Here is a 23243-nt window from a genome sequence, read left to right on the forward strand (position 1 = left end):
AGTCAAGAATCAGATTTCCCTGAGTGCAGGTCCTTCTTGGATAAGTGAACCCAGAAGGTAGTAGTGTGGAGGAGCGCCCCATTCCTGCTGAAAGCACTTTTGCAACTTTGAAAAGACCCTACAGACAACCCTGAGCCTTCTCAGATAAGCAAAGATAATATCCCTGCTTAAGGTCAGTTGATTTGCAACTTGGATTCCGTCTGTAGGCTGAATTCTTTTTTCATGACCTAACATACGCTACCCAGAAATTATTAGGCGAGTAGCTGTCTGTGTGTATGGGGATGGGTGGTGGTGGTAAGAGGGCAGAGGAGGGCAGCAGCCTGGGCTAGTGATTCCAAGCCATCCTGGGTTACAGAGGGGAGAGAACCAGACTGCCACAAACCACGACAAAAACAGAACTGTGAGGAGACACTATGGCAAATCTCGAGTCTTAACACTGACATTCGCTAAAGTGGAAACTGCCATTCTTGTGCTGAATTGATTTAGCACGGCTTAGCCCGGAGGCCAGAAAATAGGACTCAAGATCTTGATGCATTTTTATGAGGAAGGTGGGTGAGTTCTTTTAATGACATCTGGGGATAGTGTGCGAGATTTCTGAAGAGATTAAGTGGATGAGGAGTGCCTGAAGCTGAGGGTAGAAAATTCCAGCAAAAGGAAATCAAGCAACAAGCTTTACCCAAGGCTAAAAAAAAAAAAAAGAAGAATTTAATTACTAGGTCTTCATGTAGCCCATACTACTGAAGACAATATTCTACTACTGAAGGCAGTCTTCATAGGTAAATACTATTACGCGGCTCAGTCTAACAGTAGATATAAGATTATTCTATTATTTAATATGAATTAATATAACAATAAAAAGTTGAAAAGCATCAGGTTCCACCGAGATTTGAACTCGGATCGCTGGATTCAGAGTCCAGAGTGCTAACCATTACACCATGGAACCGGCATGGAAGCAACAGCCACTTTGAGTACCTAATACAGAGAAAACTCCGCCCCCTACCGGAAGTTAAATGCTAAGAAACCTGCACCTCGCTTCCCTGAATGGTTGGGAAAAGAAATAGCCAAAGACCTAGAGGACTGTGGCAAGCTGGGCATTTTAAGACTGTTTTCCCTGTGAGGCTTCCCAGGCGGGCGAGAGCGCAGAGCCCAGTCTTGTGTGATCTGCCTTGCTTAGCTCAGGGGCGGGGCGCCATTTCTCCGGAAGTACTTCCTGTGAGGGGCTGGGGCCCGCCGGAAGTGACGCAGAGCCAGGGCGGGGCTCTTTACCCGGTCCGGCAGCTGAAGCTCCGCGCTCGGGTTACCCCTGCAGCGACGCCCCCTGGTCCCGCCGCCGTTGCCACTGCCGCTCCCGCCCCTCAGCTCCCCGGCCGCGCCATGGGCACCCGCGACGACGAGTACGACTACCTCTTTAAAGGTGAGGCGGTGGGCCACCGAATGCCCCCCGGGGCCCGAGGCACTCCCTGGGGACCCGCGCGAGGCCAGCCGTGCCCAGGACGGAGGCCGCCTCGGCGCTTCCTCCCGGCCGCCCCGACCGGGTCCCGGCGGTTCCGCGCCCCGGTGGGCCTGCTGGCCCGCGGCGCCCCTGCTCCGTCCTTCCCCGCGGCGGTACAGTCCTGCCCTGGGCGTCTCGGGCCCCTCCTCTGCATGCACGCTGCCGGCCTCACATCCCCCTCTGACAGGCCCCTGCCTCGGCTAAGCACCCGCTTCGGGACCCCGACTCCCTCTGTGGGTTTTTGTGTGTTCTTTTCGGTTCGTTTCCCTTCCCCTCCCTCCGAGGGAGCCTTCACTGGGCTTCGGCCAAATTCGCACGTCCCGGGGCCCCCACCCCCATCCCCGCAGACCTCGAGGTCAGTGCCCGCGGACTGTCCCCTCCTTCCACACTGACGGGCAACTGCGCCTTTCCTCGTCACAAAACGTTTAGTGCTCCGGTGCGACCTGGACTGGTGGGAGGGAGGGAAGGGGAGGCTCAGGGGGTTGTCCATCACCCCCGGCGTGCGTGCACTTGTCGCAGTGTCCAGGCGGGCAGATGACCTCCCACCTCTCATTTTTTAACCCCTTCCTTCTCCCGTCCCTGCCCAGCCACAACCAGATAACTCATTTACTTGGCTTTCGAGAAGGGGCTGCGGATGGGTGGTGGCTGTTATCCCTGCCAGACCTGAAGGCCTAGTTCCCGAACAGGAAAGGTTGTGCGCTGCACAAATACTAGCTAGCTTATCACTATGGACTGGTTGCTTCCTGCTGCAATACTGGGAGGATCCAACAGGAAGGGAAGAGCCCTGGTTGGTCACATACCTTTCCCAAGCGTTGGGAGAGGGCTCTGGTGACAGAACCTGGGAGGATGGGGAGTCGATAGAGACTTGCTTATTGGTTGGTTGAGTTCGGAAGGAAGCCAAAGTGAAAGGATACAGCTCTTCAGTGAAAAGAGAGTACAGTGAAGGCTTTTTTTTGTTGTTGTTCACGAAAGCGCTCTCACTTTCATAGTCTTGCTCTGCTCCTGAATTAGAAGGGTGGACATCAGTAATGTGAACAAAGATCATTACCAGACAGGAAGAAGCCATTGCTCTTAAAGCTTTACTGTGGAGGGTGGAGGTTCAAGAGTGTTAGCATGGTGAGTGTTTCTGGCTTTGCCACTGGGCGCTAAGAATGATGGACTAAATGAAGAAACAGGAAACATTTCTTTGCATTACCAAATACTTTACAAGTCTTGGCATATTAGCTGCTGGTACGCCTTTATCATTGTTTACTTCTCCGAATATTACACTTAGAGGGTAAGTACCTTCAGTGTTTACCCTTAATACCCTATTGGAAAGTAATTTATGGATAAGAAGGTATCAAACTTTAAAAAAATACAAATAGGAAAGCCAGGCGTGGTGGTACGAGATTTTAAAATTCCAGCATTTGGGAGGAAGAAGCAGGCAGATCTCTGTGAGTTCCAGGCTAGCCTAGTCTATATATTGAGTTCCAGGCCAGCCAAGACTACATAGTGAGACCCTGTCTCAAAAAAATCAAAATCTAAATCAAAGTAAATAGGAGACCTAGAATGTTTGTTGAAGGCATGTGCGATGATGTGAAATTACATAAATCCCAGGAGACTTCCGGGTTCAGTCAGTCAGGGAGGTTTAATATTTCTTAATGGCAGTACCTAGTGTCTTTTGAAGTGATTTCACCTATTTGGTTTGGAATGTGAAGGTTGGTTATAGAAAGATGTTTGTTTTATTTTTCCTAAAAATGTTAATTTATCTTAGGTTGGCGGAAAAAAATTTACGTTTAATTTTGAGGTTAGATTATCCTTTGAACAAAGAGAAAACATTGGGCTTTTATCCTTGTTTGTGTTGTGACCTTGGAAAAGTTAACTCTTTAAAAGTATTTTTTAAAAAATGCTTTGAAGTTAGAATATAATTATATCATTTCCCCATGCTCAGCTTTCCTGAGCCTTAGTTTCCTCAGTAAATACTGTGAGGAGTATTTTTTTGAAGAGTGAGATTATACAATTTAGCTCTTGTGAGGACTCAATAAATGGTTATAAATGAAGTTGTTATAGTTCTTATCAGATTTCTGAACCATAAATCTTTAAAAAATTTTAAAAATTACATTTATTGATCTCTGTGCGCTACTGTGTAGCACAGCACTGTGGAGGTGAGAGAACAACTTTTGGGAGTCAGTTCCTCCCACCACGTGAGTCTTGGGTTGAGGTCGGGTCATCAGGCCTGGTAGCAAGCACCTTCACCCACTGAGCCACCTCACTAAACAATAAGTCTAAGTTAAAGAGCATGTAAGCTTTAATTTAAAAAGCACAGAACCAAAAAACTTGTGAAATATTTTGTATCTATGTGGGTTCTGGTTTTATTTTTTGTATGCTTTGTTGTATGAGACTGGGTGTTTAAAAAATTCTGCTGAGAAGAGTTTCCACTTTTTAGAAGCACGACAGGATATGAGTCACTTTATTTTTTATTTCAACACTGATTACTTAGCCAATTTCTTACTTATACAATTATTTTAAAATGATTTCATTCTGCAGAGATTTATTCACTAAGATGAACCATAGCATTTCTACTTTGGAGAAGGCTAACCTAGCCCACTGGAGTTTGCAACACTGAGCATGATGGGGTGTTTATTAGCATGGAGTGGAGTAGTCTAAATGGGAATGTAATGTGGGCAGATCAGGACAATGCTAATTTATGTATTTACTCTTGAAAATTAATTTTTCCTTAAGCTTTGCAGTGAGACTTGGGGAGTTGCTTTTATTTCTTTAAAGCATGACTGTCTTAAAAACTGTTAAGGCACAAGTGTGATAGGCGGGTTCCAGGGGAGTCAAGGTGGCGTTTTCTTGAAGTAGCTGGGTGCACAGTATACCTCTCCTGCCGTTTTCTTTTGAGTCTTATTGAAGTCCAGGTGTCATGAGTCATCAGCTGATTGTCAGAGGACCAACTTGAATCTTGATCACTTTTCTTTCACAACTTTTGGTTGAGCAACTCAGATTCTGATGAATCTGGAAAAACTTGTCTAGACTTCAGCATTATTGATGCATTTTATTTTAAAAACTTGATGGGGTTGGACTGTGAATATGGTTGAAAGTAGAAATACTTCCAAGCTTTTGAAAACCAGTATGAAAATAGTGATTTCAGTTGGTAAGTTTATAAAAAAAATCCTTTCTTTCTTTCTTTCTTTTCTTTCTCTCTCTCTCTCTCTCTCTCTCTCTCTCTCTCTCTCCAGCTATATCTCTCTATCTGGTTTTTTGAGACAGGGTTTCTCTGTCTCAAAGAAGCCTAGGCTGTTCTTGACCAGGGTGGCCATGGACTCACAGAGATCTGCCTGCCTTTGCCTCTCTTGCTTGCTGGAATTAAAGGCGTGCACAACCGCACTAGTCTCAGTTAGTAAGCTTTAATATTCTGTATGTGAGATGAGAAGTTAAGTTTTAATTCAGTAAATGAGCTTACCAGAGAAGTATAAAACTTAACTGTGGGCTGAGCATGGTGGCTCATGCCTGTGATTCCAGTACTTGAGAGGCTGAGGCAGGTGGGTAGCCATGATTCTGAGGTCAGCCTGGGCTACAGAGTGAGTCTGTCTTTCAGAAAAAACAAATAACAAAAACAATAGCAAAAATACCTAAACGTAGTTAGTGATAAAAACTTTGAATATATATACTTTGCTTTCAGTTTTTAGCAGTCTGATACTTGTGGTATGTATAATATATAGAGCATATATGTAAACAATAGGTATTAGGTTGAGTGCCAGCAGATGAGGCTATCGAAGTTGTGGGGGCATTTTATTATTTTAGGAATTATATTGACATTTAGTTTAAAGATAATTTTATTTACGTTAGAGTCATGTTTAATATGTATGTACTTAATATACTTAAATATATTCAACTTAAAATATTAGTAATGGGCACAACATTTTACTGAAAATTCCCCTACATTTTTTATTGCATTTATTTATTTCCTTACTTATCCATGTGATATTTGTATGTTGCGGGGGGGTGTGTGTGTGCCATGGTGAGTATGGGCGATCAGAAGTCTTCTCTTTCTACCATCAGGCTTGGTGGCAAGTGTCCTATATCTGCTGAGCCATCCTGCTCGCCCAGAAATTGATTTCTTTAATTGTTGGATATGAACATATAGTTTCCCAAATTTTTAAGAAAACAAGGGGCTTGGTGGTAGGTAATAACTCATAAATCATGTGCTTGGCATTAACCCTAGGGTGTTAGATCCCACACTGTGAGGGGTGGAGTAAGCGATTAAATGCTCTCATCCTGATGAGAGAAAGTATTTTGACTGGAAATTGTTTAATTTTGAGCCCACAAAGAAAGGTCCATTAATTTTGTTTTTAAAAAAATGATAACAAATAAATTCTCTTTTGTTTGTTAGGTAATTCCATCCATCCATCCATCCATCCATCCATCCATCCATCCATCCAGGGAGCCTAAATAGATCATTCCTTGTTTGGATTAGAAAGTGAGAACAGCTCTCCTTATCATGGCACATTTCAATATCCTTTTTCTGTCCTTACAAAACTGGAATCTTCTGTCATTTAAGACATCCTTTTCTTTGACAAGTTGCTAGTCTTGACTTTGGCGAGCTTGTCAGTAGCTAGCTGGTATAACTATTTTATACTGTTAGAATATTTGTGAATCTTGAAACTATTGCTACTTTTTAAATAATAAAATTAATTGTAAACTGGGTGCAGTGGCACACATCCCAGCACTCAGGGAGGCAGAGGCAGGCAGATATATGAGGTCAAGGCCAGCCTGGTGTTACAAGGTGAGTCCAGAACAGACAGAGCTACACAGAGAAACCCTGTCTCTCCCTCCTTCCCCCCAAATTAATTGGTTACACTGGGGGGTGAAATTCTCTTAGTATGGTGTAAATATTTGACATTGGTGAGATGGTAAGTTTAGTTATCAGTTAAAAGTAGAAGTCAAAACATGGGGTGTGTGTGCAGAGATTGCTCAGCAGTTAAGAGTACTTAACCACAGCCACTCAGAACATACATACATGCAGGCAAAACATTCATACACAGAAAGTAAAATAAAACCAAAACCAAAAAATGTAAGAATGGCTAAGATATTAAAATGAAACAAAGCATGAGTAGTGCCGGAAGGTCTGTGGGAGGTGTAGTGTTCTCTCAAGGTGTTCTCCACCAAAAGGCGGTGTTCTCCAGGTGCCGTGCTTGCACGTGCTCTTTGCCTTAAATCGTTACTGGCTTCTGAATTACTGCTTGAGTTTCTGAGTGTCTGTGAATTAATTAGATGTGTTCTTTGGTTTTTCCTTCTTCGCTAGTCATGCCTCAAGTTAGTGTTGATGCTAGTGTGGGACCAGAAGTGACTCAAAAGAAATTTCCCCAACAGATTTCCAGCCCTCTTCCAAAAATTTATATTGATTTGCTTGTTTGTTTAAGTGTTTGGGGTGTGTGGGCCCATGCCATGGTATGTACGTAAAGAAGTCTAAGACAGATGAAGGAGTTGGTTCTCTTTCTATGTGGGTCTATAGGATTGAACTCAGGTCTTTAGGCTTGGCAGCAACTGCTTTTAGTGCTGAACCATCATCTCCCAGGCCTCAGTTTCTGTAATTTTGGAGTGACTGAAGGATTGCTATTCAGGAAAGGTGTAGGGAGTTTTGCCTGAATCCTAGACTAGGTTCTTGGCTGGGACCCTCTCCCCCACATCCAGGAGATGTGATCTGACCATTTAGCGTCTTATGTTAAGAAACAACAGTGAATTTATCTTATTAATAGGGAGGCTCTATTAATGTATCTGGGACTCAGCTTCACATCTATACTGGTGGAGTTTGGAAACCAGCCTGCTAACCATTCTTTAAAATTGAAAGTGCATTGTTTTTGTTTTTTGACCTTGACATCATTTCTCCTGGTATCCAGTAAAAGCATTTAATGTCTGTTTGCTAGGGTACCCTCTAATTGACTGCAAAGATAGAAATAACTTCTCTTTGCTGCATGGGGTCACTGCTGCTGGGATTTCTTGCTGAATCAGTTTATAGAGAAAGCCAGAAGGATATGCATTTCATAATGCATGGTTGTGCCAGCTTGTGTCTACTTCTGTGACAAGAAAGGTGCACATGGGCTTGCTTTCTCCTTTGGCTGGAGTGTAGTCTGCCTTCTTTCTACAGCACCATCAAATTCCAGCTTTCTGAGTAGAGCATGGCTTCTTATTCCCTGGCCTCAGACTGGAGTGTTGATTTTCTAGTCTGATGTCTAAAATGAGTCAGCCGGTTAAGAAGTGTTATCAGTCAGCAGTAGAAATAAATACTTTGCTCACTAAAATACCAACAAAAATTTTTACACAGGAAAAAAATATTGTCTAGCTCAGATTCTGTAAATCTCCAAACCAAATTTGATCTTTTTGTTTTGTTTTGTTTTTTGTTTGTTTGGCAGTTTTTGTTTTTCGATACAGGGTTTCTCTGTGTAGCCTTGGCTATCCTGGACTTGCTTTGTAGACCAGGCTGACTTCCAACTCACAGCCTACCTCCCGAGTGCTGGGAATAAAGACATGGACCACCGTGGCCGCTCATTTTGATCTTTAAATTCATGTTTTTAACACACTTCTCAGAAGTTGAGCATGATGGCATACACCTTTAATCTCAGCATTTGGGAAGCTGAGGCAAGAGGGTTCTGTGAGTTCTAGACCAACCTTGGTTCCAGAATGAGAACCTTTCTTATAAAAACCTCAGTTTGTCTCTCCCTTTCCTGTTTGTGTATGTCCCATCCTCCCCGCAGACAGGGTTTCTCTATGTAGCCCTGACTATCCTGGAACTGCTCTCTAGATCAGGCTGGCCTCAAACTCAGAGGTCCGTCTGCCTCTGCCTCCCAAGTGCTTGGGTTAAAGGTGTATGCTACTACTGGATGGCTCTGTTTTGTTTGTTTGTTTGTTTTGATACAGGGTCTCATTTATACAGCTCTGGCTGGCCTGGAACTTTGTGTAGACCAGATTGGTCTCAAACTCACAGAGATCTGCCTGTCTCTGTCTTCTAAATGCTGGGATTAAATGAGTCTACCATGCCCAGCTCTGAGATTTTTAAGTGTGTGGGTGATTTGGTCTGCATGTCTGTCTGTTAACTTCTTGTGTGCAGTATGGGCAGGGGCCAGGAAGGGACATCAGATCCTGGAACTGGAATTACAAACTGTCGGCTGGAGTTAAAGGGAGTTAAAGGGTTGTAAGTGCTCTTAACCATTCAGCCATCTCTCCAGTCCCCTGAAATTTCCTTTTTTTCTTCTTGATTACATTTATTGGGACTGCAGAAGAGACTTAGTGTTTAAGAACTGGCTGCTCTTATAAAAGACGCAGTTCAGTTTCCAGCACCTGTGTTCAGTTATTTACTACTGGCTGAAACCCCAGCTGTCATCTCTTCTGCCCTCCCCATACATATACACATAGCATAAATACACAGACTCACGTTTATACACATAGGAGATGAGATTCATTCACTCGTGTGTGAGCTTTGTACATGTGGAAATCAGAGGATGACTTTTGGAGTGGGCTTTCTTCCACTCCTGGAGATGGGAACTCTGTAGTCCTCAGGCTTGGCTGCGAGTGTCTTTACTTGCTAAGTCAGCTCACTGGCCCTATTTGAAAGATGTCAAAGTATGGTAACACCTTGGGTGAGAAGTAGCTTGTAAATAAACCGCCTTCTATAAAAATCATAGGAAGCGAGTATAATCAAAACTTGTTTTTAAATTTTTTATGAAGTTTTAGTGAAAGTGTTTGCCGTCCTTGCTTTGGCTTTGACTCAGTTTGTCAGAATTGTGGGCTTTCTAGGGCTTCTGTTTGTCTGTAGTGAGGTAGGGTACTCCTGTGGCTTTCTGCCAGTCTGTGAAATATAACTATTAAAGATGATTATAGGTTCCCTGAGCAGAGCAGCAAAGCTTGTAAGCCTCGTGCCTCGTGTTTAAATGTCTCAGGTCTCACATCACACCCAGCCTTCAATGAAACTAGTAGGATGTACACATTCTTCTGCTCTGTGCACTGACAGTTTTTGTTTGATGTCTAACACATGTGAATAACACAAGTTGTTATTTACTTTTCAGAATACTTTCTAAGGTAGTAAGTTTGGTTTAAATTAAAGGCAGTTAATGTCTAGAGTAACCCATGATTAAAATAGCAAGATTGCATGTTAAGGGTGGGGATGCAGCTTAGTGGTGAGGTGTTTACCTGCCTTGCGTGTATAAGGCCCTCGGTTGAGTTCCCAAATAGGAAAAAAGAGGAGGATGTGTTTTGGTTGGGGCGCTAAATCTGATCTTTGCTAAGCAGATAATGTGTGGAAGTCATTATGCAGATAAAAATCCATTAAAAAGGGCAAGGGATTGGTTTTAATTGATTGGACATGGACATAAGCTATTCAGTACTATGCCTCTATTTCTTTAAAAATCTTTGGTTGTATTTATTTTGAAGCCAGATGACTTCCTATAGCAGCATGTTAGTATTCTGAATGTGCTTGCCTTCATCCAGCTTATATATATATATATATATTTTTTTTTTTTTTTTGTCTTTTCAGTTGTCCTTATTGGAGATTCTGGTGTCGGAAAGAGTAACCTCCTGTCTCGATTTACTCGGAATGAGTTTAATCTGGAAAGCAAGAGTACCATTGGAGTCGAGTTTGCAACAAGAAGTATCCAGGTTGATGGGAAAACCATAAAGGCACAGATATGGGACACAGCAGGGCAGGAGCGGTACAGGGCTATAACGTCTGCGTAAGTTCATGGTTTTTCAGTTCTACAATAGGTGGTATTGGGAAGGAACAGTAGTCTTCCCTTAACCTTGGAAGATGTGTTCCAAGACTCTCCATAGATACCTGTAATCACAGATTGTACTGAACCTTGTATGTTTCTCTCTCTTGTATGTTTCATTTTATTTTTATTTGTGTCTTGTCTGCATATGTGTATGTGTATCATATTCATGTTTGGTGCCCATAGAAGTAAGAACATGATATCAGATCCAAATGTTAATGTTATTTTTATAAAACCATGTTTGCTTCTCAGTTTCTCTCGTAACTTGGCTATCACACAAATAATTGAGACTTTTATATTTGTTTAATAAAAGCTTCACAACACAATAATTGAGAAGTTATTACTCTATTCTAAGCCCTCTAAGCAATCTGGTTTTCTCCCAGTGTGTATCCGCAGAGACTCTTGCAGGTTGTAGCTTTCTCTGCTCTAGCTCCTCTCCTGATGTCTCTTGGACTTCTCCCTGTGGCTCCATCCTCTACTTCCTTCTCTAACTCCTCCTCCCCTGGCTGGTAGGAAGTCCAGCCCCATTTTCTTCCCTGCTCAGCAATTTGGCTGTAAGCTACTCTATTGGCATACCAGGGGACCATTGGGAGCAGTGTTAACACAACATTGAGACAGGAAATTTTCAGAACAAGCTTTGCGCACCCAGAAAAGGGAGGTTACAGAAATCAGCATTTGAATTACACAGTAACCTTATGCTTTTATAAGATTCCCCTGAAAGTGGAGTTATAAATGGTTGTGAACCACCATGTAGGTGCTAGAAAATAAACCTGGCACCTCTAAGAGCAGTAAGTGCTCTTAACTGTTGAGCTATTTCTCCAGCACCCTGTATCTTTTCTCTTAATAGACCCTTTGTAGCTTCTCTTTGGCTCGCCCTAGTTGCATTGGGGAGCCATTATTAAATAAACTAAGGGTTACTTGAACATAAGAAAAGACTGTAAATAATGGGAGGGCTACAGGCAGGTAGTATGGATACATTGGACAAAGGATGAGTCTGTGCTGGCCTGGATAAAGGGGAACACTGAGAAGTTTCATTACAATACTTAAAATAGTACAATTTAAAGCTTATTAATTTTTTATTCCTAGAATTTTCCGTGTAATATTTTTGGACATGGATGACTAAGTATGAAACCTCAAAAAAGGGATGACTGCATATCTATGATCTGTTTGTGTGTGTGTATGTATTTTGAGACCTGGTCTCACTTTGTAGCATTGTACTCAGTATGTAGCCCAGGCAGGCCTCAGATTTACAGCTGTCTTTCTACCTTAGTGTCATGAGTGCTGGAATTACAGGTATGTGTCACTACCCCTGATGTGATACTAGGAATTTTTAGAAATTTATTTATAAGCTTGTATTATTATTTTTAAAAATCTGTGTGTATTCCCATGCATGTGTATGTAAGAGAGCTTATGGGATGTGTATGTTAGTGCTTGTGTGTGTGTGTGTGTGTGTTACTGCTATGTATATAAAGGTCAGAGGGACAACATTGGGTATTGGTTCCCACCTTCTATCTTGTTTGAGGCAGGTAGTATCTGTTATTTAGTGCTGTTTATGCCAGGCTGTCTGGCCTGTGCACTTCTGGGGGATTCTCCTATTTCAGCCCCCCATCTCACTGTAGGAAGGCCAGGATTACTGAGTGCTACCGTGTCAGCTTTTACGTGAGTTCTGGAGATTTTATCTCAGAGCCTCATGCTTGGACAACCAGGGCTTTAACCATTGAGCAGTCTCTCCAGCCCTACACCATCCCTGTTTTGAGTTCTTTTTGGTGTTCCTTCTACTTAGTGATTGTCTTCTGATAGTTACATATGTTTTTGTTTGCAGATACTATCGCGGAGCAGTAGGTGCCTTATTGGTTTATGACATTGCTAAGCATCTCACATATGAAAATGTAGAGCGATGGCTGAAAGAACTGAGAGATCATGCTGATAGTAACATTGTTATCATGCTTGTGGGCAATAAGAGTGACTTACGTCATCTCAGGGCAGTTCCTACAGATGAAGCAAGAGCTTTTGCAGGTTAGTAATGTGGACTCCACAATATTACAGTGCTTCTTCATTTCTCTGTTTGAGCATTACACTTCTGTTTTAAAAACATTTATGTATTTTATGTATATGAGTGCTCTATTTGCATGTATGCTTGCTTGACAGAGAGGGCATGAGATCCCATCATAGGTGGTTGTGAGCCATCTTGAGGATGCTGGGAATTGAACTCAGGACCTCTGGAAGAGCAACCAGTGTTCTCAACCCCTGAGCCATCTCTCCAGCCCTTACACCTCTATTCTTTAATAAGGCCGTTCTCTGAGTCTAAAAAGTAGTATGTCAAGGACTGACAGGGATGTGCCTACTTAGAAGCTGAGCACTTTGGGCTTTGTGGGATCTGCTTGTTTTTTGCTGCACTTTTGGTAGAGGAAACTACCAGAAGAAAGTGGCACTGCATTGGCTAGGAGGTCATAATGTTTTATTAGTGAAAGTGTTGTGAATATTTTCCTCTAACTTTTAAAAATTTCAGATAGAGCAGAATTATAAATGAACATGTTTCTAGCTATGTAGTTGCCAGGGAGGATGGTTAGGGGTGGAAATAGTGAGATGTTTGGTAAGTTTACTATATTTTGAATAGTTCCATTCATTGCCAGTGTGGTATACATAGGCAGCAATACTTAGAAGCTAGTGAAAGAAAATTTCTTACTGTTACTTATAATTTTCTGAAGTAAAAATAGAACTGTTCTTACTATGTCGGAAGTTGGTATAGTCTAAGGGTTTTTTGTTTGGTTGGTGTTTTGAGACACTTTTTCATGTGGCCCATGCTGGTCTTGAATTCCTGGTCCTCCCTCCACCTGGCACGTGCCCAGCCAGGTCTTAGTCTTTTATCCTCCCAGTTTGTGATCTCGAGCTTATCACACTTGTAATGTGGAGCACGCTTTTGAACCTAGCATTCCCGGAGGCAGAGGCAGGCGAGTTAGAGGCCAACCTGGTAAAAGAGTTCTAGGATAGCCAAGGCTATACAGAGAAACCCTGTCTTGAAAAACCAAAACTAAAACACCTTGTGAAAGAAAGGTTGAGGAGATAGCTCAGTGGTAGAAGGCTTATCTAGCATTGGTGAGGCCCTGTAATGGATCACCAGCACTATTAAATGGCAGTCAAAATTCACAAGGCCAAAAATTGTGTTTCTCTTTACAGAGAAGAATGGTTTGTCATTCATTGAGACTTCTGCTCTAGATTCTACAAATGTTGAAGCTGCTTTTCAGACAATTCTAACAGGTAAGATTTGTGTTTTTCAAGTTACACCAGTGGGAACTGGAGTTTTTTGTTGTTTTGTTTTGTTTTTCGAGTCAGGGTTTTTCTGTGTAACCTAGGCTGTCCTGGACTCACTTTATAGACCAGGCTGGCCTCAAACTCACAGAGATATGCCTGCTTCTGCCTCCTGAGCACTGGAATCAGAGGTGTGCTCCAGCATACCTGGCTGGGAACTGGAGTTTTAGGAAGTGATTTAAGCAAATTAATTAGGAAACTGTTTTGCCATCTGAAAATGACTATCATTAGAGAGCAGCTGTAGTAAGAGTTTCTTGATGCGCAGTTGCAATTCTTGCATGTTGCATTTCAGTCATCTGAATTCATTTGGGGAAAAAATTTTTTTTAAGTAATTTGTACACTTCCTTGTGCTCAGGCTATTTAGTCTATATTTCATAGTCAAAGAGACAGAGTTACACGTTCTTATGTATGTTCTTCTCTTTAGAAATGTACTTTCATAAGATAAATACTGAGAATCCTGCCTATTGAACCATGTAAACACCTTTTGAGATTAGGTAGAAATCTGGCTGGAGAGATGGCTCAGCATTTAAGGGTACTTGCTGCTCTTCCAGAACACCTGAGTTGTGTTTCCAGCATGCATGTTGGATGGCTCACAGCTGTCTGTATCTCTAGCTTTAAGGGATCTGATGCTGGTATCTACACACATGTGACAGACACACATCACACACTGAAATAAAAAAAGTCTTTAAAAAAAAGCACTGATACTTCTTCCATGATATAGGAGTGTTTCTAGTAAATAAAACCAGCCAAGCCTGCATAGAGAGAGGTTTAAATAAGTAATGGGAAAGGGACAAAGTTAATGCTATTTTGGAATGTGGATAACCAGGTCAGCATCTTGGAAAAGGAACATTTTACTTGTGTTGACTCATAATTTACTTTGGCTTGATTAGAGTAAGCAAATTATGAGTACACTTACTCTATTAGAACTACTTTCATAGGTTGTTTTTCAATACACACCTATATTATGTTACTTTTGAGAACATGGATTAGAATTTAGTCAACACATAGTAGAGTCTTATGTGGTGTTCTGATAAATTGTTATATAGAATTGTTTAGTTCCCTGTTATAATGTAATCAGTTTTTTTGTTTTGTTTTGGTTTTGTTTTTTGAGACAGGGTTTCTTTGTCCTGGACTCACTTTATAGACCAGGCTAGTCTCATATTCACAGAGATCCACCTGCCTCTGGCTTCCATGAGTGCTGCCATTTTTAGGCATGTGCCACTGCACCAGGCTAATGTACCAAATTTTAATGTTCTTTGTAGCACTTGTATTAGAGGTGAGCAGAATTTTAACTTTTAAAGCATTCTATTACTGTTAAAAAAATGTTCATGTAATAAGCCTAGGAATTTAGATAAAGGACTGGAAAGCCTGATTCCTCCACTTATTTTTGGAGCTATAATCTTTTGGTGTAACAGCCTTGGCTGTCCTGGAACTCAATTTGTAGATCAGGCTGACTTTGAACTCACAAGAGATCAGCCTGCCTCTGCCTTCTGAGTACTCGGACTAAAGGCATGCCACTATGGTATAATCTTAAACAAGTTACTTAATCCTTCAAAGGCTTTAATTTCTTCATCTGTAAAATTTGAATATGTTGATCTGGAGTTAGGAGTATATACTGTTTTTCCAGAAGACAAGAATTTGGTTCTCAGTATTCATGCCAGGTTATTTATAAACTAGCTCCAGGGGGATCTGATGCTCCTCTTCTGGCCTCTAAGAGTATCTGCACATACATGAGCACAAACACACATAGACATACACATATACACAATTTAAAATAAATCTAAAAAAGTTTCAAATACATTTTGCTTATTATTTTCTTCATGAGCAAGGTTGTGCTTATAGATTTCTTGAGTATGATGTGGCATGGTATGATTTAACTTGTTACTGCTACTTGTTGTATTGTTTTATCCTTATTCCACAGAAAAGAATGAACTGTCACTGATAATTCTGCTCTAGTTTCCAAAAAATTAGTTAATTCCCATGAAGGTCTTAGCTATTCCTAGTACATGGAAAATATTTGGTAAATCAGAACCTAAGTAGCAATTAAGGCACATGGGAAAAAATAACAACTTGTCAAAGTAGTGTAAATGTTGGTGATTTGCATATATTTTATTAAAAAGGGTTTTTTTGCTTCGTTTGTATCTTAGGGTTTCTATTGCTGCAGTGGAACACTGACCAAAAAGCAACTTGGAGAGGAAAGGGTGTATTTAGCTTACACTTCCAGATCATACTCCATCATTGGAGGAAGTCAGGACAGGAACTCAGGGCTGGAACTTGAAGGCAGAAGCTGACGCAGAGGCCATGGAAGGGTGCTGCTTACCAGATTGCTTCACATGGCTTGCTCAGCCTGCTTACTGATAGAAGCCAGGACTACCAGCCCGGGGATGGCACCGCCCACAGTAGGCTGGGCCCTCACACATTGGTCACTAATTGAGAAAGTGCCTTATAGCTGGATCTCATGGAAGCATTTCGTCAACTGAGGCTCCTTCCTCTGATCATTCTAGCTATGTCACATTGACACACAAAACCAGCCAGTACAGTTTGTTTCATTTTGTTTGCCATAGGGTCTCTCTGTAGCCCTGGCTGTCCTGCAGACCAGGCTACCCTTGAGCTCAGAGAACTGCCTGCCTCTGCCTCTAAAATGCAGGGATTAAAAGGGTGTGCCACCATTGCTAGCATAAAATTATTGTTTTCTGAAGAAAAAGTCACTGTTGAGTTGGAGTGAAAATAGTTTGTGACACGCAGCAGCTTTTTCTTTTTTAAATTCTGAGTGATCTCACTGTAGGCTGTTTAAGTTTAAATAATTTATTGAATAGACAATATTCCTACAAGTTCTACTTTCTTTCTTTTGTTTTCCACTAAGTAGGCCAGGCAGGCCTTAGAAGTTTTAGAGATTGACCTGCCTCTGCTTTGGAAGTGCTAAGAATAAAAGCATGTGCTACTACAGCTGGTTTAATTTTTAATTTTTTTAATCACATTTTATTTACTCATTTATATAAGGCATGGGGTCATAATGTGATAGTTGGAGGACAGCTCCTTTTAGCTGGTGGCATTATGGGGCTCAAACTCAGGTCATAAGGCTTGGTAGCAGGTGTGTTTATCTACTGAACCAAAATGTAAAATTATGTAAATTTTGGAAGTGTTTCACAGTAGATCTACACTTAGGTCTTTAACCCTTAGTGATTCCAGGAGATGCATTTTCTGGCGGTGTTTTTAGAAGTGGTTCACTAGTGCCACAGTGGCTGCTTGATTGCATCACCTGCCTTTCAGTGCAGCTTTGTTCTTTCCTCCTCAAGTTCACTAGGAGATTGGGTGGGGAAGGAGGGGCATGCTGTTAGCAAGCCAACTCTCAGTCTTAAGCATGCCAGGCAAGCAGTGTACCAACTGAGCTGCAATCCTTAGAGATGTTTTTAACCACTGTTTTCTATACCCTCATCGCATTTTAACTTTATATTTTGAAATTTTCAGAGTTGATTAAATCTTATAATAGTATAAAGAATTTATGAATATCTACTTCATTTCCTTAGGTGTTTTTTTCTTCCCATTTACCTCTCTCCTTTCCTATGAAGACACACACACACACACACACACACACACAAACACAAACACACAAACACATACAGCATCATGTGAAAGTGTGTTCATACTACCCTTTTTCCCCAAGTCCTTCTTTTAATCTTTATTAGAAATAAGACTTTCTCTTTTATAACTGTAACAGAATGGTTTAAATCAATAGTATAATAATTAGCTATAAACTCTACTCAGATTTTGCCACATGTTCCAATAAAGACTTTATTAATAAAATAACAGTAAGTCTGGGATCAGATCACACATGCTCTTCAGCTGTCCTGTCATTGCTTGACAGTAGTTCCTTCATTTTCCATTTATTTGCAAACCTTAGCATTTTTGAGAGGTCTAGGCCAGTTGTCATTTTCCCAGTTTGGGTTTATTCAGTGTTTCTTAATGATTCAGCTGTGCACAGCTGTGGCAGGAACACCACATAGTTTCAGTTCATCATCTAGGAGGTTCAGATAATAGGTTTGTCTCACTGACTGTTCTAACTTGAACTTCAGTTCAGGTGCTTTTAGCCAGGTTTCTCCATGTGATTACTAAGTTTAAGTTACATTTCTAATTTGAAGACTAAACTCTTAATTCTGTGGTTGAAATAATTTTAATTCATGTAACATAGTGGTTCTTTAAAACAAAGCTAAAGCCAGTGTGGTAGTGTACCCCTGTGATCCTAGCACTTGAGGCTATGTGTGTGAGGTCAGACAGGGCCACACAAGACCCTGTCTCAAAAAGAAGTAAAAATGAAGGGGCTCAATTTGCCACATACTAGCTTCATTGGAATATGAGAATTGTTTAAAAATTTTTATATTATGTTTTATTTCTGTGTACATGTATGTGTATAGATATGTGGGTACAAGAGTGGAGGTCAGAGGACAAGTGCAGTTCTTTCCTCTTACCTTATGGGTCCCTTGGATCACCTTTACTCACTGAATCATCTTGCCAACCAAGTACTGAGTCTCTTTTGACTAGGGCTGACAGCTGCTTTGTTCTCACTTGCACAAAATTAGACTATCTCAGATGGTAATCTTTTTGACCTTCAAGAAATATACATAATGAGCAGGAAGTTTGAAGAGCTTGATGAATGAGAAGCTTCTGCAAAGGCTGTTGTGTAGTTAGCCAGACTCCTAGGTTTTAAAAACTTTGGAGGAAATAAAGAATTTTTTAAGTTGCATTTTATTTTGTATATGTATACCTGAATGTATATGTGTATACCACATGCCTGGGGAGATTCGAAGAGGGTGTCAGATCCCCTGGAACTGCATTTATTAGTGGTTGTGAGCTGGCTTGTGGGTGCTTGGAACAGAACAGGGTCCTCTGCAAGAGCAGCCAGTACTCTTAACTCCTGGGCCATCCATGGAACTAATTAGTCTTAACTCTTCTTGTTCCTTAATTTAGAAAAGTTGCGTCTAATCTCCTTAGCATTATTTTGCCCACAGATCCACAGTTCTTGTAGAGTAGAAAAACAGAATTCATGCCTTTTTAGGTAGCTTTGCCTTATGCTTACAACGCTGTAATATATTAGTGTTTAGCCTTCGTTTGGATCTCTTATAAGAGGTTCTGATGGAAGAATATGTAAAGCAGGGTTACTTTTTCTAATTGTTCCTAACCTTTGGGCATCTTGAAAAGGGATTGCGTGGGAATTAACTAACTGCATTCATTTGGTTCTAAAGGAGACCATCCCTTGAGAGGGGACATATGGAACCCGCTTCTGACTTAACACATTACTCGACTCTCCCCCACACCCTTTATAATATAAGTATAAAGTAACCTTTATAATCAGATCCCTGCTGAGGGGTTCCTGCTTACTATTTTATTTAAAAAAAAAAAAAAAAAAAAGACACCCACACCCCACACAAGAGACTTAAGTAAATTAGTTGTAGAGCGCTATAGAACTGTTTAGCCCTGAAAGAAAATATTCTTGTTGGTAGTTTTCAAAAGTGGATTTGGTTTTGGTGACAAGAGTAAACACAGCGGTACCATTCTAGAAAAATGCAGCACTTGCAGACTCTCGTCACACAGCTCAAGTTTCTTGCTTTGTAATGAGATCTCTTTAATTATTTACCTCTCTTTCCTCTGAGAAGTCTCCCTTTGTCTCTCCACCAGTGTTGGATGCATTTGTAATTTATGGAGGAATTTCTGGTGTTTTGGTTTTGTTCCTCTAACTTAATCTTGAGAACAGCTTGTAAAGAAGTTAAAATTTAACAAGGACCACATATTTAATGATTTTTCTCTTCAACAAGATGATCTATCCAGTTAGGTATTAGTGGACAACATAAAGAATGAATGGTATAGTTTTAACCACAAGTTGATGATTGTCATTATTCCTTAGTCACTAGCCTCCTAAAGGGAGCTCTTTGCCCTGAACACATTCCCATTCTATTCTTTTCTATTTTCTTTTTCCTCCTTTTTCTCCTCCCCTCTTCATTCTTCCCTCCTCCCTCCCCTTTCTCCCTCCAACCCTATCTTCTCTTCTTTGAGATAGTGTATCACTATGTGGCTCTGGCTGCCTGGAGTGTAGACCATATTGGCCTCAAATTCCCAGAGATCCACTTGCCTCTGGCTCTCAAGTGCTGAGATTGAGGGTGTGTGCCACCACATCTGGCTTTTTTCTTTTAATGCAAAAGTGTAAATATTTATTTTGTATAGTGGTGGAACTCATTGCCGCAGTGTGAGGGTGAAGGTAAGAAGATAACTTACAGGAGTTAGGCCTCCTTTTACCATGTAGTTTCTGGGGACTGTGCTGAAGCTGTTAGGACTGGAGGCAAGTGCCTTTATCCATTGAGCATCTCACTGGCCGTCCCTGTCCCCGTCAATGAAAGATCTGGCCATACCATATCCTTTGTGTTCTTGTTTTTAAACTATAATCAGTAGTTTGTCTTTATTGTGTTCTTTCTCTACTGATGCTTCTTTACCTTTGAACCACTACCAGTCTTCTAAGACAAATTTTAACTACTTTCCTAATGAAATGATATATTTTAGGTGAGTGTTTTTGTTAGTTAATGAATTAATGTGTGTGTCTACATGCTGAGTGTGGGTCCCATGTATGATGGAAGAGGTCAAAAGAGGGAGTCATATGATCTAGGAGCTGGGCTCAGGACCACTTGACATGTCAGCACCTGACATGGGTGCTGGTACTTGAACTCAGGTCCGCTGGAAGATTAGTCATGTCTCCAGCCCCATTTATTAAGTTGCAATTGCTGTACTTTAGGGACACTGGTTTTTGTTTTTTTAAAGAACATTTATTTATTTTTAAGTTATTTGTAGGAATGCTTTCTTTTGTGGACTTGTGTGTACCACATGTGTGCCTAGTGCCCATGGAGGCCAGAAGAGGGCTATGGAACTGCAGCTGCAGATGCTTGTAAGCCACCATGTGGGTACTGAGAACCAAACCCAGGTTCTGCAAGAGCCAAAAGTGCTCTTAACTGCTGTGTCATCTCTCCAGTACCAAGAAACTGATTCATTCTTTGTGTGGCTTTCAGCTTTCCTAAAACAGAATAGGCTCATACTAGCCTATTTTAGTAACCGTCAATGTTCCTGATCTGTGATGGTTTTTTTTTTTCGTTACTTTGAAATAAATTTCAGCCAGGCACAGTGGTGTATGCCTAAAGTCCCAGCACTCTGGGTGGTAGAGGCAGGCAGATTTCTGAATTTGAGGCCAGTCTGGTCTGCAAAGTGAGTCTAGGACAGCCAAGGCTACACAGAGAAACCCTGTCTTGAAAAAGAGAAGAAAAAATCCCAGATAATAAGTCATTTTATTTGCAAATATTTCAGAATATATATCTAAAATTGGGACTTAAATTCATAACATAACCACTAAAAAGTTCATAGTAATTTCTTATTTGTTACCTAAACAATGTGAAACTAATGAGTTTTTTAAAATTAACAGTTTAAGTTAGGATCCACATAACGTCTGATAATGTTTATACAGTTATATATGTTATATATAGTTTATATGTTTATAATGTTTATATAGTTCATTGATGTGTTTTTGGAACTTTTGGGGTAAAGAGTGAGACAGGAGCTCTACACAGCCCTGGCTGTCCATTATGTTGACTAGGTTGGCTCCACTCATAGAGATCCAGCCTCTGCCCCCCACCCCACGACTGAGTGCTGGGATTAAAGGCATATACCACTGTGGCCGTCTTCTTTTGGAACATTTTGAACATGTATCTCATTTTATGTTTTTTATTGTATAACTTTATACCTCTAAGATTTAAGCATTTTATCTCATAAAACAAGGCATGTTCCTACATAGTCACATGATTGTAGGTCTAAAAATTTAATATGTCTACAGTATTTCTAGTGTGCAGTTCTTATTCAGATTTTCCCAAGTATATTAATAGTGGGCCCTATGGAATTGCCTTTTGATGTTTTTAATGACAAGGTCTCACTGTATAGCCCTGACCAGCCTGGTACTTACTATTATGTAGACCAGGCTGGTTTTGAATTTACAGAGATCTGCTTGTCTTCATTTCCTGAATTGGGATTAAAGGTTTGTGTCCCCGTGCCTAGCCATGAATTTTAATTTTTGTTTAAATAGTATTGGGTAGCAGAGATAGAAAATTTATATTTATCTGAATCTGTCTTATTTCTGTGTGAGCAAATTCACCCAGAGCTGTTTTGTCAGGGACACATGAACCATGCATAGGAGTACATTGTGTCTTTACTGCATTCATTGGAGGCTGATTGTATTTGATTGCCCATCTCTAGAGTGTCCCTGTCTTTTGATGGTATTGCTTTAGAAGGAACACTGGAAAGGCAGGATGGAGACCTTTGTTCTCTGTTCTTGAGAAGTGTGTTGTTGTTTGATTAGGCAGTGCAAGGGCATGTTTAGTGAATTCAGTACAGTTGCTGGGAGACATTCAGTGATATGTACTTGGTCAAGTAGTTTCTCAAGTGCCAGTTCTGTGGAACTAAAGTTAATACTTTGTCTTTAAAAGATTAGTGGAGGGCTACAAGATAAATCTTAATACATGTCATAAAAATAAAATAGTACATATATATGTTAAGATTATCTCTTTTGAATAATTACATATAACCTTAACCTTAACCCCATAGCGGAAGACACAGAAGGCTCTTTTTCTTCTGAAGCTCTTGAGATTTTACATGTTTGGGAAGTTGTGTTCTTCCCTACAGAACCTAGGAAATAGCTAGGTGTATCTGATAATGCAGATTTGTTTTACACATTGTCAGTTTGTGTGGACTTCTGTGGAGGACTAAGTATATATCTCTAGGATTTAATTCAGGTCTGTGTTCATAAATATGTCACTGTTTAAGGTGGCTAAATTAATGGGTAAACTTTCCCCTCTGAAATGGAAAAACCTTGTTACTCTCCTTATTGTAACAAAAATTATTAAAACAATACTTTGACTCTGGTTAGTGGCTGTTTGAAAGTAAAACCTTACTTGAGACAAGGTCTCCAGGTGTCCAGGCTGTCGTTTGAACTTGCTGTGTAGCTGCGGCTGGTTCTGAACTCCTTAGGCTCCTGCCTCCACCTTCCAAGTGTTGGGATCACAGATGTGCAGTACCATGCGTGGTCTAAAAGTAAAATGTAAATGTGTGTTTTTTGTCCTATGTATCTTCTGTCTCTTTCATACAAACTCTTCATGGGTTTACACACACTAAGTGTTTCTGTTTCTTTTGTCATTCAGAGATATACCGCATTGTTTCTCAGAAGCAAATGTCAGACAGACGTGAAAATGACATGTCTCCAAGCAACAATGTGGTTCCTATTCATGTTCCACCCACCACTGAGAACAAGCCAAAGGTGCAGTGCTGTCAGAACATCTAAGGCGTCTCTCTCCCCTAGAAGGCTGTGTATAGTCCATTTCCCAGGTCTGAGATTTAAATATATTTGTAATTCTCGTGGTCACTTTCTGTGTTTTATTACTTCCTCACACTTAAGAATCTTCCCATGTCTGAAGTCTTTTGATTTTGGCTTTATAAAATCATCAATTTTGTCCTGAATGACTGCAGTTCTTTTTCATGCTATGGCTTCTCTAGCCTTAGTTTAATAAACTGAATGTTTGAATTCCTCAGTTACTGTTTACTCTTCATCATGGAAGCCTGTCACTGTAGGACATAATAGAACTTGATCACTTGAAGTTCAGACCTATTGGTCCTGATGG

The 23243-nt window shown here is 40.8% G+C and overlaps 1 protein-coding gene and 1 non-coding gene across 2 annotated transcripts; one reads left to right on the top strand and one right to left on the bottom strand.

Moving 5' to 3' along the window:
- Positions 1-871: 871 nt before the first annotated feature.
- On the bottom strand, positions 872-943 carry Trnaq-cug (transfer RNA glutamine (anticodon CUG)). The gene has a single exon. It is a non-coding gene; the product is annotated as a tRNA-Gln (tRNA).
- Positions 944-1242: 299 nt separating this feature from the next.
- Positions 1243-23153, top strand: Rab11a (RAB11A, member RAS oncogene family). Its single transcript, XM_021652714.2, has 5 exons — positions 1243-1414; positions 10005-10200; positions 12059-12252; positions 13414-13494; positions 22767-23153. Exons 1-5 carry the CDS (start codon positions 1375-1377, stop codon positions 22904-22906), a joined length of 651 nt encoding a protein of 216 aa, XP_021508389.1. The 5' UTR covers positions 1243-1374; the 3' UTR covers positions 22907-23153.
- The last annotated feature ends 90 nt before the right edge of the window (positions 23154-23243 follow it).

This window comes from Meriones unguiculatus, chromosome 6 (genome assembly GCF_030254825.1).
Source record: "Meriones unguiculatus strain TT.TT164.6M chromosome 6, Bangor_MerUng_6.1, whole genome shotgun sequence".
Lineage (NCBI taxonomy): Eukaryota > Metazoa > Chordata > Mammalia > Rodentia > Muridae > Meriones > Meriones unguiculatus.